General features: G+C 35.3%; 2 protein-coding genes across 2 annotated transcripts; one reads left to right on the top strand and one right to left on the bottom strand.

Moving 5' to 3' along the window:
• The first annotated feature begins 1,462 nt into the window (after positions 1-1,462).
• LOC110671764 (tubulin beta-1 chain) lies at positions 1,463-4,638 on the top strand. Its single transcript, XM_021834331.2, has 3 exons — positions 1,463-2,041; positions 2,721-2,990; positions 3,761-4,638. Exons 1-3 carry the CDS (start codon positions 1,648-1,650, stop codon positions 4,438-4,440), a joined length of 1,344 nt encoding a protein of 447 aa, XP_021690023.1. The 5' UTR covers positions 1,463-1,647; the 3' UTR covers positions 4,441-4,638.
• A 759-nt stretch (positions 4,639-5,397) lies between these two features.
• Positions 5,398-9,000, bottom strand: LOC110671763 (oxalate--CoA ligase). The gene is made up of 4 exons (XM_058140194.1): positions 8,570-9,000; positions 7,078-8,125; positions 6,429-6,532; positions 5,398-5,978 (listed from the first exon to the last, which is right to left on the bottom strand). The coding sequence occupies exons 1-4, from the start codon at positions 8,768-8,770 to the stop codon at positions 5,760-5,762; spliced, it is 1,572 nt and encodes a 523-aa protein (XP_057996177.1). The 5' UTR covers positions 8,771-9,000; the 3' UTR covers positions 5,398-5,759.
• Between the last annotated feature and the right edge of the window lie 6,529 nt (positions 9,001-15,529).

The raw sequence follows: 15,529 nt of genomic DNA, 5'->3' as shown, positions 1-15,529 counted from the left end.
GGTTTGAACCTAATAACCATTAATCAATGAAATTAAATAATTAATATATATAAAATTAAATATAATTCATAATTTTTCCATAAAAATAAATTAATTCAAAAATCGATTCGGTTCGATTTAGTTCGATTTGACTATATAAATCACTATTCGGTTCGGTTCGGTTTTTTCTCTTCAAAACCGAACCGAACTGAAATAATCGAAATTTTTATAAATTAAAATCGAACCGAACAGATTAACTTTTAAAACCGAACTGATTGAATCGAATTGAATCGATTCGGTTCGATTTTTCTATTTGAACCGTATTGTGCTCAGCCCTAATCGCTACATTGCTTTTCTTTTTGTCAACTCAAAGCTGGACCAGACAAGAGCGATTTGGTTTTTCTGTAAAATTATAATTAAATCAACGATTATTTTAAGAAAATTAAAATTGAATTTTAAAGTCCCCATTTCGATTACAATTTTAATTTTTATTTTAGTTTTAGTTTAGTTAAATTTAACAATTAAAACATTATTAATTTTTTAAAAAATTAATTTTTTTAGCATAAAATCAAATTAATTAATATTAATATAATATTAATTCAATTTTAAATATATTTTTGTATATTATAATTTTATCATATTTAATTTAATTTTAATTTTTAATTATAACAATATAATTTAGTGTAATTCCATTTGTTTTCCTCATGAAAATTAAGTACATTCACCGATGGATTAAAAAAATAATTCTTATTAATAAGAAAAATAGTTAAAAACCAAAACCAAAGAAAAGAGGAGCCAGAAGCAGCCCTTAGTGGGGTTGCAAGAACAACGGAGGCCATCATTTCTCATTCATTATATCCCTGGTCTCTTCGCATGGCAAGAGTGAAACGTACGCTTTGTTGTGGGCCGTCTGTCACTCTCTAATCCTTAGCTATCTGTTTAGATCAGCCATCTATGGGCCCTCGGATTCACATCTTTTTTTTTCCCAAGAGATAATCACCATCTCATTGCAATGTCCAAATATCTTACATGATAATCAGGCATTTTAATTTTTGCTTATTTCGCCATCATTTGTAAATAAATCAACAGATTTATAAGATACATTAATCATTAAATATTAATATGCGATATGAAATAATAGTAATAATAACGATTTTAATTGTAATAATAATGAAATATAAAAAAAAATAAAAATAATTTAAAAGACATCTTCAAACCAAAAATGGAAGGCATGGGTGGGCCAGCGGCGAAAGGTAATTGAATTCTGTCCAGTGTCCATTGCTGGTAGTCACGTGATACTCATCCACCTCCTTGCATGTGATCGTAAACAAATAAGAATGAGATATTCCTTTTATCCAGATGCCAAAGCGCGTTCCAATCCATTTCCTTAACGGCGCGTGGACTTCCACACTGACCCTAACGCTTCCCATCATTAACTAGCCCTAATCAGATGGTACAAAAAAACCAAAACTAGGAAGAGAGGGTTTTGGCCAAATTTCAAAATTCAAATTCCCCCTTAAAAACAAACGTCAGTCACTATCTACGCACTATAAAAGCTTCTCTTTCTTTCCCCCATTTCCCCATCTCTCTCATTAGCGCTTTCTTTCTCTGTTCTTTTCTTCTCGGTACTTTTCTCTCTCTATCCAGAACTCACCGCTTCGAATCAAAATGCGTGAGATCCTTCACATCCAGGGAGGCCAATGCGGCAACCAGATAGGTGCCAAGTTCTGGGAAGTGGTTTGCGCCGAGCACGGGATCGATTCCACGGGAAGGTATCAAGGGGACAATGATCTGCAACTCGAGCGAGTCAATGTTTACTACAACGAGGCGAGTTGCGGGAGGTATGTTCCACGAGCCGTCCTCATGGATCTGGAGCCTGGCACCATGGACAGTGTTAGATCCGGGACATACGGGCAGATATTCCGGCCCGATAACTTTGTTTTCGGGCAGTCCGGGGCCGGAAACAACTGGGCCAAGGGGCATTATACCGAAGGAGCTGAGTTGATTGACTCGGTGCTCGATGTTGTGAGGAAGGAGGCCGAGAACTGTGACTGCTTGCAAGGTACTTTCTGATCCTATAAAAAGTCTTTTACGAAATGTTTCTGTTTTTCATTTTTGTTATTTTACTATTATAGATATAAGAAATGCTTTCTGCTGTTCAAGGCAGCTGTAGTTGCATTTTATGTGTTGAATCTATGGATCCGTTGGATTTAAAGACTCTGTTCTAGATCTTCTGTTTTTATTAATTGGTGGTGTTTTAAAATGTGTTTATGAGGAATTTTTTTAATTTGTCTTTGTAGTGTTTGTAAATGAGGTTCCAATATGTTTTCTAGCTATGGTGTCTTTTGTTCTTGATAAGAAGCGTTTGATTCCCTGTTCAGTGTGAAAGTGGCAAAAAGCGAGTTCGAGAGCTTGTAAAACATGAATTTGGAAACACTAATTTGTACCAACAAGTGCAGAGCTTAAATTTGAAGTTTAGTTTACATGAGTAATGCGCTTATTTTTATATGTTGATGGAATTAAAGAATTTGAGCTTTTTTTTTATGTTTGCTGCAATTGTGCTTGTGGAAGACAGGGGTCTTTTTTTTTTTTTTGCTGTAATTTGAGAATGTTTTTGTCAGGGTACTAAGTTGAGAGTCATGACCGTAATTTGAGAGCAGAGATATGCCCTTGGGTTATTGTCATTTTTATCTATTTTTATGACTGAGTTGTCGGACTTACAGTTTCTTAAACTCTCGCAGGGTTTCAGGTTTGCCACTCTTTGGGAGGCGGTACTGGATCAGGCATGGGAACTCTACTCATTTCCAAGATCAGAGAGGAGTATCCAGACCGAATGATGCTCACATTCTCTGTGTTCCCATCCCCAAAGGTGTCTGACACCGTTGTTGAACCATACAATGCAACCCTCTCAGTTCACCAACTTGTTGAGAATGCAGATGAGTGCATGGTTTTGGATAACGAGGCCTTGTATGACATTTGCTTCCGAACTCTTAAGCTTACTACTCCCAGCTGTAAGTCTCTAGCTTCTTTCCAAATGAGTTGTAATTTGTAATTTTATTTTAACATGTTTAATTTTTTCTACACCATTATATGAATACGGCTTAATATGTGATGATTCACTGGTATCTCAGTGATTGGGCCTTTAACATGTTTTCTTGTGATAGAAAGAGCTTTTCCCAATTTTACTGTGAGTAATCTTGGTTTGGTGACTGTGAATTGGGAATAAGAATCTCTTTTTGAAAGTTGTGGCGTTGTCATGTTCTATGCAGTTGTGGACCACTGGTTGCACGTGGTCTGCGTTTGCTTTTATGCAGCGAACTCAACTGGTTGAATTTTAAGTGTAGATCTAGATTCCCATCGTGCAGAGTGATATTATAGTTATTTGTTTAATAGGGCTAGGTGTTCTTCACACAAATCAAAGCTTGAATCCCAGGTGTCAAATCTAGTTCTACTCTGCTTTTGCAGGGAACCATGCAGATTTTTTTTTGTGAAAATTTATTGCATTGATTAAAAAAGGGCTTATAGCCCTGATACAGATTGCCTCATGGCCGAAGATACATGAGATAACAGAAAACATAAGGCCCATGCAGATCTAATTGATTCGGCTTGCAAGACAACTTGCATTTTGCTCATCAAGTACTATCACTATATTATTGTCTGACACTATTTTTGTTGGAGGGTTTTAATTTCTGAGAAAAAATCAATTTGATTTAATTGTACTGTTTTAAATGAATCTATCTGTAAGCACTAAGCTGGCTGGTACTTTTTTGTTTAAATCCAGTTGGAGATCTCAACCATCTTATTTCTGCCACCATGAGTGGAGTGACATGCTGCCTTCGCTTCCCTGGTCAACTCAACTCTGACCTCCGCAAGCTTGCTGTTAATCTTATCCCATTTCCTCGGCTGCACTTCTTTATGGTTGGTTTTGCTCCACTCACGTCTCGTGGGTCACAGCAGTACAGAGCCCTTACTGTGCCTGAGCTAACTCAACAAATGTGGGATGCTAAGAATATGATGTGTGCTGCTGATCCGCGTCATGGCCGGTATTTGACTGCTTCTGCCATGTTCCGTGGAAAAATGAGCACTAAAGAAGTTGATGAACAGATGATTAATGTTCAGAACAAAAACTCATCTTACTTTGTTGAGTGGATCCCCAACAATGTCAAATCTACAGTTTGTGATATCCCCCCAACTGGTTTAAAGATGGCCTCAACATTCATTGGGAACTCAACTTCAATTCAGGAAATGTTCCGCAGGGTGAGTGAACAGTTCACTGCCATGTTCCGTAGGAAGGCTTTCTTGCACTGGTACACAGGAGAGGGTATGGATGAGATGGAGTTTACTGAGGCAGAGAGTAATATGAATGATCTTGTTTCTGAGTACCAACAATACCAAGATGCAACAGCAGATGACGAGGGTTATGAGTACGAGGATGAAGAGGACATTCAAGAAGAGGCTTAAATGCTCTATTTTTTGTGTTAGGTTGTATGTTTGTTGCAAATTTGTTGTGGATTTAATGTTTTCCTTTTGTACCTGAATGCCTTATTTGGGACTTCGGATTGTGATGTATGGATGTGTTTACTTGGAAAATGTGATATTGTAGTTTAGGCAAACTGGTTTACCAACGTGGTTACCGTCAGTAAATTGATTATGGATTAATTAGTCTTATTTTTGGGTGAATTCATATTAGGCGATTACATATTAGGCCTTGCTTGGTTGCGTTTAAGGAAACTAAGTAAAATTTAATTTTTTTGGAAAGTGTAGGAAAGTGTCTTATTTGATTTGCATTATTAAATGTTTCTTGCATAAGGAAAGTAATTTACTCGGATAAAATTTGATAAGTTACACTTTCTTGGTTAAGTGTAACGACAACAGATCTTGTGGGCAATTTCTCTGTAAATCTTTTTATTTGATGTTTTGCATATATTAAGCGGCAAGTGGGCCAATTGAATTCATGATTTCCGAATAATCATTATTTTTGGCAAGTAATCGATAATTTTCTGCAAATTCGTCAAAACTTGCCTTTTGCATGTAGGATGCAGGCAAGTTGTTTTCCAAGCCCAAGCAAAGATACATCGTAAGGTCATTTGACATTTGTACAAAGAAAGGAGCTAGGCCCAAAGAAATCCATAACAAATTTTTCCGCAATTGGCAATTTGAAATCTGGAAATTGCACCCGCACTGAGCCCTCCATCAGTCAATCTCATATATTCAATAGTTGATTCATTGGTCACAATCACATATGTAAGCCTGGGCCATCAGAAGCGGCCAAAAAACCTACCAATCAAATCGATGAGTTGCCACCCAAGTACGTACGTGCACGAAACTACTTTCATATATCCTCAATTTACAAGAATAGGTAAATCTTCATTCAATAAAAAAAAAAACCTAAGTCTCAATATAATATATCGCATGATATCCTCTAAAATTCTGCATTATTATCATTCATAAATTTGAGAATGAACTTTACCATCAGAGTAATTCCACCAATAAAACTGTGATTCATCTTTCAGTTATTCGGATTGCATATCAGAGTTTGCCCCTTCAAAGATCCTTTCTCATTCTTTTATGCTTAATCTATATTCATTTTCTTATTTTGAAATGATAAATAAAAAGATATTGTACATAAATCATTAGACTACACAGACCAAGAAGGAAACGTCAATTTCCTTTCCGTACCAATTAAAACTCATATCTGCTATATATAATGCTTTCGCCTGAAAATATTTGGATTTTTGTCACACCTTTTAATTATAAGAGCAGATGAATCGCAGTTGGCTTTAAGCTCCAAACTTGGGGACTTTAGCAGTTGAAATTTGAGCAAGGAAATGCTCGGCTACAATTCGTCGTTGGATTTTTCCACTGGCTGTCTTCGGTAGAGAGTCCGTGATGAAAACCTTCTTGGGGACCTTGAAAGCTGCCAGATTTTTCTTGCAATACCTCAGCACCTCTGCCTCGTCAATGTTTGATCCCTCTCTAGGAATTATTGCACAATTTATCTATTGGAGACACAAAAGCATTATACATTAGACAATCTGAAAATCTAGAGACGTAAGTCTAGGATAGACAAAATCTTTAATGGCCAATGCTGCAATAAATGGACAGTCATCCCTGACCCAAAAGGCGTCAAGTAGCGATAATCCTCGTCAGACACCCTTACATAATTTTGTTAAATGTCCCTTTCTATTACGCAATCACGAAAAAGGAGCAAAGCCTTCCATGACCTAATGTCTTCCTCACCACCATACATTTGGAAGTGGATGGTCAGGTCATGCAACACCCAAACCATTAATTAATCAAAATATATTGGTGCTTTCTGGTGTATGTTTTCCATCATACTGAGGGCCAACCTACTTAACTGTACCTAGGCAATACGCATACGTGGGACCGAGGTTTTCCAAAGAATGGTATATAATTTAGGACAATCTTGTTTTACTTGTTGATCTTACCTCTTCACCGTATTTGTCATCGGGAACTCCAAAAGCAACCGCCTGAGTGATGTTTGGATGAGATAGAAGAACTGCATCCACTTCAATTGGTGATATTTTTTCCCCTGAAAATGGTGCAAATATAAGTCAGCAAAGTTATTAAGATAACATGCACATAATGGCATTCGTGATTGCTGCCATGGGAGAAAATAATCTCTATAAAAATATAACCATCTTTATGTCCCGTATGTATCTATTGTAAGGTAAGAGGTGAAGCTCAATTTTCAATTTTTGCTCCTACAATCTCTCACGTTTCCTTCGCATCCCGTTAAGGCGGTTGAAATTTTTCGCAGGGACTCATTTCAAAACTAACAATTATTAAATAATAATTGCAGGATGCAAATAACATGAGCTTGCAGATCTGACAAGGAAAGGTTCTGCCACATCTCATAACCACTCATGAATACGAAGGCAACTTTTCAATGTAAAACAAAAGCTTTCAGCTTCAGGAAATGGCCTGAGGCTGTCCGCCGTCAAACCATATCTGTGGTTGGTCTCTTCTCTTTGGTCTAAAACAGAACTTAGCTTCAGCTGAGAGACGATAAATATTAAATTGGGGCGCGCAAAACTGAATAGGAAAATGACACAAAACTGAAACGCAAAACATTACCTCCACGGTTAATAAGCTCCTTAATCCTACCGACCAGATGCAAGTAACCATCCGAATCAAGATAACCCACATCTCCAGTATGAAACCACCCGAATTGAAATGCCACCTTGTTGGCCTCAGGGTTATTCTTGTACCCCTTAGTGACGTTTGGACCCCTTATGCAAACCTCTCCAGTTGCATTTGCCTCTTGAGCCACGCCATTTTCATCCAATATCGCCATTTCTTGACCGACGGGTTTCCCCACCGACCCGGGCTTATGCGGGCCATCTTCCGGTAACGGGTTCGATGACATTAAATGGGTTGCCTCGGTCATTGCATATGCCTCCAACACCGGCGCACCAAAAGTCTCCTCTAACCTAGCCAATATAGACGGAGCGAGGGACGCGCTACAGCTCCGGATGAACCTGAGCTTAGGGTAAACAGATTCTGGATTGCTAAAGTGTCGATCCAGTATAATTTGATGGATGGTGGGGACTGCCGTGTACCACGTAGCCTTGTATTTGAGCATGTCTTTCCAAAACGTTGATGCTGAGAATCGGCCAGCGGCTGGGAGAGCTACGGCGGCTCCGGCTCCAAGAGAACTCAATAATCCGGCCACCAATCCATGAACGTGAAACAAGGGAAGGACTATGACGGTGGAGTCTGATTCGATGAGTTTATATACTGCCTTTATGTTTCGCACAGAAGACGCCAAATTGAGTTGTGTCAATGGCACCCCTTTGGGTCTGCTGGTAGTGCCGGAGGTGTGAAGGAAGAGTGCGACGTCGGATGGCTCGTTGGCAAGCTGAGCGAGAGACATAACGTCTGACTTCGGGTCCGGAAGTGAGAGTACCAATCCAGAATCGGCTCCGGGCAGTGCAACTGTGGCATGACGAATGTTGAGCTTGGAAGCCGCAGCTTGAGCGGAGCTGTTCCCTTCCTGTAGGGTCAGTAAGAGCTTTGACTCTGAGTCCGACAGGTAGAACTCAAATTCCTCCATGGTGTAGACGGAATTAAGTGGTGCCGCCGTAGCTCGGGCTCGGATTACGGCCAAAAACATAATTACAAACTGTAATTATCACAAAACGGACAAATAAATGGCAATCTTTGGATTATATTGGCATTGCATTTTTCAAGTAACAGTGAACTAATATTAAATTGGATGTAGTGAATTCCCTCAAAAAAAAAAAAAGGATATAGTCAACAAAAAATCAAATAGAATAATAAAGAATAAAATATCCATTCATAGATATTATTTCAGTTCTCGAAACAGATTGAGAATCAGAAAATTAATTTATTTTTTCTTAAATCAATGAATACCAAGGCGTTGTTGAAATAAATTTGTGAAATTTTTAAAAATTCACTAACTATACTTAACCAAAACATAATCAAACTTCAAACAACTTAACAAAAACTAGATTTCGCTTCCATTTTTTCCCCCTTTCCAAACAGGAGATAAACTGCGATCAAAACAAAAATTAAAAAAAATAATAATAAATCAACTAAATCAAACCTCGATAGTATTAGGGAAAGTTAGCGCAACAACATCTCCTGGCTTAATACCCGCAGCAACCAGACGAGAAGCGGCTTTTTCAACCAGTTCATGAAGGCGAGAGTGCGTCAAATCAAACTTGCCCGAAACTGAGACTGCTATTCTGTGAGGGAAGTCTCCGGCGATGCGTTTCAATAACCCAGTGATCATAAAACTATCCATGTTGTTCTCTGGAACAAGAAGATAAGAAGAGATGATTACGGTGAATATCAGATATGGAAAAGCCGAACGCGATCCCGTTTTTTATATATCAAGATCGTTTTGTAGGCGATGTTTTTGGTGAAGGTTGCACTCGGGGAAAGTGTCCCACGTGGCAAAGAAGTAAAAATGTCGGTACTGAGGTAGATTTTATTTCGTGCATTCCAGCTCATTGTTTTTACTGTGTAACTAGTTCTGCCTATAAAGATGAAGTAAAGGGACGATGAGAGGAGCGGACTGCCTCTTTTGGGATTGTTAACGGCAAATGAAATGCTGATGCTTGAAGATTCACCTTCAGAATTGCGATTGCCCTGTCATCGTTGATTCGTTGGACTGTTGAAACGTGTCTTCCTTATTAATAAACTTCTGTGTCTTGGAATTTCTCGAATTATGACGTGTACTTACCTCGTTAAGTAATTGGGACAGGCGGTCATCTGTTAGCTGCCGCAGCAGTTATCTTGTCATGCATTCGGGAAAGGAAGGGCAAATCCGCAAAATGGTCTCGACCCTGACGTATTTAATTTTCTTTTTTAAATTACATATGTAAAAAGAGAGGAGAGTTAAATCTGAATTTTTTTAAATTCAATACATATGTAATTATTATTTAATTATATTCGACTTTTTTAAAATTATAGTGGCCGTTTTAATTATGAATATGTGGTTTTCTTTTAAAATTAAAAAATTAAATTAAATTAAATTAGGAGTGACGTTAAGACCAATCCGATTAAATGGAAATACATATGAAAATATATAAATTATAATTTTTAAGTTTTTATTAATGAATTAAAAATAGATGAAATTATATTTATAACCTTAAATAAATTACGACTAATTTCAAGGTTTCACCATTAATATTTATCTAATTTTAAAATCTGCTTTTCAGATTTCAATTTTGATTTTAAGATTTTCTTTTTCTCTTCTAATTTCTCTTTAATCAAATATTCAATAGCTAATATTTAAATTAAAAAAATTATAAATTTTGCTATTCTCCAACTTAGGTTACACTTTCATGTAATTCAAAGGTATTATCACAGTGATCAACAAACTAAACAATTCATTAACCAACTAAATAAAAAAAAAATTAACTTTTTTCTATTTCAAAACTTTCAATTAGCATCGTTGATTGAAAAAGAATGAATTAAATGGTGCATTATGCTATGACTTAATGAAACAATGCGTTAAATCATTGAGAAATAAAAAGAAGATTATAACATAATGTAAAACGGTGTGCATAATAATTATAAAATAATAGGACTAAAAATGAACAAAGCGACAAACTTATAAAGAATGCCTAACTGGCAGATATTTCTAGAAAATAATAAGTAATATGCTAATATTTAAATTAATATGTTAACTTATAATTTATAATTTATAAGGAATTAAGGTATGTATAACACGTTTAATTATAATATATTCATAATTGATTAAGTACTAATTAAATTATCAAAAGCAAATTAATGAAAAATCTAGTACATATTATAGTGGCATGTACTAATTTTATAAGGTGTACATATCACATTTAATTTTATCATGTTATATAATTGATTTAAATACTAATAATTTTATAAAGAGAAATTGATGGAAAATCTATATATAATGCTATGTACTAATTATATGAAGTTAAGGCATACATAACACATTCAATTATAATATGCTTCATAATTGATTCAAGTGTTAATTGAATTATAAAGAGCAATTGAAAAAAAAATTGGCACATGTTATGGTGCAATGTACTAATTATATGGAGTTAATGTCACGACTCAATTTATGGACTGGACCGACACTAAGACTTTGATCAGCATTATAACACTCTAACTGTAGCAATTTCACACATTCTACTGTTTCGGTGATCAGTGTCGGTCTGGACAGCTAGAACACTTGAAAAAATATTTAGACTAGAGTGAGGAATCATAAATAACTCAAATATTAATAAGAAAAATTTAGAAATAAAATACAATCAAGTTAAATGAGTAGGTGCCTTAGCGATGAGTAACCTAGTGGGAAGTTGCGGTCCTCGCAACTAGGAGCCCTAGACCTGAGTGAAAATTCATAAAATAATTTTTGATACTCCAGAGAAGAGTCATTGAGGGTTCTATAGCATTAGAATGCCAAGAAAATGCTTAGAAAAATTTTTCAATTGGTACAGACAATTTTAGTCTGCTAAGCCAAACGGAGGGCATTTTGGTCATTTCGTATTCAGAGATGATTTTTTGCCGACTTGTCCAGTTAAGTAAATAATTATTATGACATAAAATATGAACAAATATTGCTAAAAATTAAATTGAAAATGAGTAGAGAAAAGAAGAAAAGAAAATGAAAGAAAATACCTAATTATGACATCATATGATGTCATTAAAAACCTATATACCAATCACAATTAAGCGCCACTTAAATTAACTAATAAAAGAGAATAAATGACACAAAGAAAAGAAAAAGCAATCTGCTCCTTCTCCCTCAAAACCAGCCGAACTCCATGGACACACCACCATAGTTCAAGCTTCAAAGCTTGGAAACCTTGCTTATCTTGCACCAAAAGCCCTAGATCCCTTCAATAAAAATTACTCTCACACCTTGTAGGAGTGTTTAGCAGCCAAGAAAAGCTAAGAAAGTGAAGTTTAAACTTAGGAGAATTCTGCTCAAAAAAGGTTAGTGCCTATACTAACTTCCATATATTTTTAATCTTTGTTAGGAAGACAAATTAAATGAGAATTTATTGTAGAATTGAACAAAATAATTATATTGAAGTATGTATGAAAATTGGCAGCCATAGGAGAATGATGAGATTTATTGATTTGTATGACTTGAATTGTTTAGAAGTGATTTGTGATGAGATAACTTGAGTTAGAGGTGGAATTATGTGTGTTGGATGGCATGGATAGCATGAAATAGATACTTGGAAATTAGGTTTTGTGAAAAAATTAGAGTTTTGCTTATGTAATGGTATGTTAACATTGTAATGGTCAATTAGTGACCATTTAAATGTGTGTGAGGAGGAATTGAAGTGAGTAAGGATAATGGAGTTGAACTTAGGCATGTTGCCCTTGGTGACCTGCAGGACTAGTTGTGAGTCTAGTAGGTTTGGGTAGCCATAAATGGAGTTGTATAAGTTCAATTGGTGCAAGGCCAATTGAACATGAAACTAGACACATAATGACACAACTTGGTGAAGAAACCATGCCCAGAAAACTAAACCAAGTTGACCTAAAAATTACCCTAATCCGGGTGACCAACATGCTGTCCTTGGAAAATGACCAAATAAACAGTGTTTGTTTAAATGGTCATAACTCAATGTAAAAAAGTTTAATTGATCTGAAATTTTACCAGCAGAAAGCTGAGACATAGCCCTACAACTTTTATGGAGAACACAAATCCAAATTCTGATCATAACCTAGTCAAATTGCCAACTAAACTTAGGTCAAATGAATGATATAAAAGGATAATTGATGTGAATTGTGATCATATATATGATCAAATGAATGTAAACATTATAATTGAAAATTTTTATGAAATAATGAAGTCATAAAACACAATATATTAATATTTAATGATATTATGTGCCATTGTATTGCCTAGACATGTGTGTCAGATTGAATAATTTGGCATACCAAAAGGGTATTGTTTTAGCAATACTGCGAAAGGCTTTATACCTATATTCATGGCTTTATGCCCGTACTCATGGCTTTATGTTCGTATTCATGGCTTTTATGCCCGCACTCATGGCTTAATGCCCGATTATGTGTTATCATGGCTTTTTAGCCATACTGACTGCATACGTGGTTGACGTTCTGCGTCCCCTGATATGACGGCCTGAGGCACCACGGTGCTCAGTGCCAACGACCTGTTATCCAGTTTAGTCAGCCTGTAATAGGTTACTTGGGCAGTCTAATTTATTAAAATAACTTGCGAATATTAGCAATTAAAAATGCTAGAAAGCAAATAAATGAGTAAGAAGTTCTGAAATAAATTAGTTTAACTCAAAAAATTTGTTTCTTAGAATGGTCTGAAGTAAATGAAATTAGTATTAAAAATTTTAAATATTACGAAATGATTGTAAACAACTTAGAAAGTATCAAGGAAGTGATAAAAAGACTAGGAGAAGAATTATAACTTAAATAACATTACAAATGTGACTTTCATAAGAATATAAGTACAAGTATAAATTTTAGATTTATTTGTACATTATATAAATGATTATTGTAAACTTATGATAAAAGAGATTCTAGAGAGCAACATAAATGACGAAAAATATATTGTATGTCAAATTTTGTAACACCCCTATTTGTATAACCTGGTATAATTCACTATTCCGATGATCGGTGTCGGTCCGGATAATTAAGGGAATTAAAACCACACTTAAGACAACTAAAGAAGCTATAAACACAAATAATTAGTAATTGCCAGTTAGTTAAGTATAAATAAGAAGAACAGGACATATGAAGTTAAACGAGCTGAGAGTCACAGCGATGGGTGACCGTCTTGGGAACGACTGCGAAGCCATTTTAAACTCAAATTTCGAACCGTAAAATGTGACGCTGCGGTCCTTAGGACCATTACGAACACAGTGGAAAAGAGAAAATCATGAAAAAAAACTGTTAAGCCAGTCAAATAATTAGGTCAGGGAGCCGGAAAAAATACTGAATTATTTGCAAATCGGGATGAACCAGCGAGGGGCAATTTGGTCAATTGACCCCGAGAGCTGACTCCTGACCTAACTGTCAAATAAAATCGAAGAAAAGAAAATTTCAGAATCGAGAATTAAATTAAAGAACTAATAGAAAAAAAAAGAAAAAAGAAAATGGAAAATGAAAAAGTCAAAAGGTGATGACATCATGCATGATGCATGATGCCATAAAGAATATAATTAATTTATTTATTTATTTACATTTTTGGTCTTCCATAAGACTTAAAAATTCATAAAAAAAAAGAAATAAAACCATTTCTTCTTCTTCAAAAAAAAAAACATCCTCATCTCTCTCTCACTTTTCTCTCCTAAGGTTCCTCTATTAACAAGCTTTTAAAGCTTGAAAAACTTAGTTCTTCCCCATAAATTTCAACCCTAAACCCTAAAAAGCTTCTAAGTTACCCTAGAAAAGAAGATTAAAGAAGAATAAGAGGGAAGACAGTGGAAGAATTGAAGCTTTGGGAATACTTCCTTAAAGGTTAGTCAAGAATCCTCTCAATTCTCCTTATATTCATGAATTTGCACTTGAAGTGAACTAGTATTGATGAAAATAAAATAAAAACAACATATTTAGGAATATAGTGAAATTCAGCCAACTTAGAGGTAACTTGAAATTGATGGATTTTGATATAATTAAAAAGGTAGGCAAGCTCGATTGAAGGTGTAGTTGAGGTTTATATAGTTTAATTGCATGAAATAAGCTAAACATGGAAGTTAGGGTTTTGGACCTAGGGTTTGGGAGATAAAATTTAGAGAAATGGTGAAATGGTGTTTTTGACCTAATGTGAAGTGAGAAATGGTCATTTGTGATCTAATTAAGTGTGTTAGAAGTGTTTGAATTAAAGGCAAATTCGGATTGGGTATGCAGCATGAACAAAAATCCACTTTGAGGGACCAAAAATGAAATTTTACAAGTCTAATTGGTATGAGACCAATTGGGACTCAAAATAGGCACTAAATGACACAATTTTCATTTAGGAAGAATGCCCAAAAAGTGACTAAAACCTAGTGAACAAATTGACCAAAGTTGAAAAATTGTAGGCTGCCCTGCACAAACTGACCAAAAGAACAGTGTTTATTCATTTGGTCATAACTCAAGCTAGGCAGGTCAAAATGACCTAAAATTTTATCAGTGGTTAGATGAGATATAGACCTAAAACTTTCATGCAGAACACCAACCCAAATTATGCGATTAACCCAATCAAATTACTGAGTAAAGTTGGATCACTGAATCTGCAGACTGCAGATTTACTATATGAATAGTAAAGTTTCAATAGCTATAACTCTCTCTAGAAAACTCCGATTTAGGTGATTCTTGAACCGATGAAAACCTAAGGCATAGTAGAAAATTTCATATGAAGAAAATTAGACCAAATTATGGACCTAACTTGATCAAATTACTGAACGAATTTGAAATCAATAATCTGCCAAAAAATATTCTGCAGCATGAATAGTAAACGTAATTTGCATATAACTTGAGCTACAAAACTCCAATTGGAGTGATTCAAAAAGGAGAATAAACTTAAGACAATAGGGAACATTTTCTATGAAAGAAGTTTTGCCAAATTCCAACAGTAAAATGATCAATGAAACAGTGCAACCGAGACACAAAAAACTGAAAATTGACAATTTTGCCTAAAAGACTTAAGTGTTGAGAAAATGACCAAAACCAACAAGTTTGGTGACCAAAATGTGGTATGTGGGTGAAGTTGGAGTTCCCATACCGATTAAGCCTTAGAAAGTCAATAATTTGACTTGAATAGTGTAGTGAATAGTAACCCAAAATACAAAAGTTCAAGAACGTCGACTTTAACACGTTAGAGTTAGGTAAAAGTGAAGTTAAATTTATTTTTGGATTTACGCTAAGTTATGGTACTGAAACACTGTGAAACTGTGTGTTTCAGCTGAAAAAAATTTGGAAGCTCAGAGAGACTGAGTCAAGGCCTAGAGGAGACTCACGTCAGGTTTGTGCACAATAAACCTTATTTGAGTATTTTGTCATTGAAAAATTGATTTGGTATGATTTATGAAAATTTTGTGTT

Source organism: Hevea brasiliensis, chromosome 17, assembly GCF_030052815.1.
Source record: "Hevea brasiliensis isolate MT/VB/25A 57/8 chromosome 17, ASM3005281v1, whole genome shotgun sequence".
Taxonomy (NCBI): Eukaryota; Viridiplantae; Streptophyta; class Magnoliopsida; order Malpighiales; family Euphorbiaceae; genus Hevea; species Hevea brasiliensis.
This window is presented reverse-complemented; position numbering and strand designations above follow the sequence as displayed.

Excerpts from the sequence above, each read along its gene's own strand:
- LOC110671764 (XM_021834331.2), top strand. The coding sequence starts at position 1,648 with ATGCGTGAGATCCTTCACATCCAGGGAGGCCAATGCGGCAACCAGATA. Across the intron at positions 2,042-2,720 it reads GAACTGTGACTGCTTGCAAG|GGTTTCAGGTTTGCCACTCT; the intron begins GTACTTTCTGAT and ends AAACTCTCGCAG. Across the intron at positions 2,991-3,760 it reads TAAGCTTACTACTCCCAGCT|TTGGAGATCTCAACCATCTT; the intron begins GTAAGTCTCTAG and ends GTTTAAATCCAG.
- LOC110671763 (XM_058140194.1), bottom strand. The coding sequence starts at position 8,770 with ATGGATAGTTTTATGATCACTGGGTTATTGAAACGCATCGCCGGAGAC. Across the intron at positions 6,533-7,077 it reads GGAGCTTATTAACCGTGGAG|GGGAAAAAATATCACCAATT; the intron begins GTAATGTTTTGC and ends CACCATTTTCAG. Across the intron at positions 5,979-6,428 it reads ATGACAAATACGGTGAAGAG|ATAAATTGTGCAATAATTCC; the intron begins GTAAGATCAACA and ends TGTCTCCAATAG.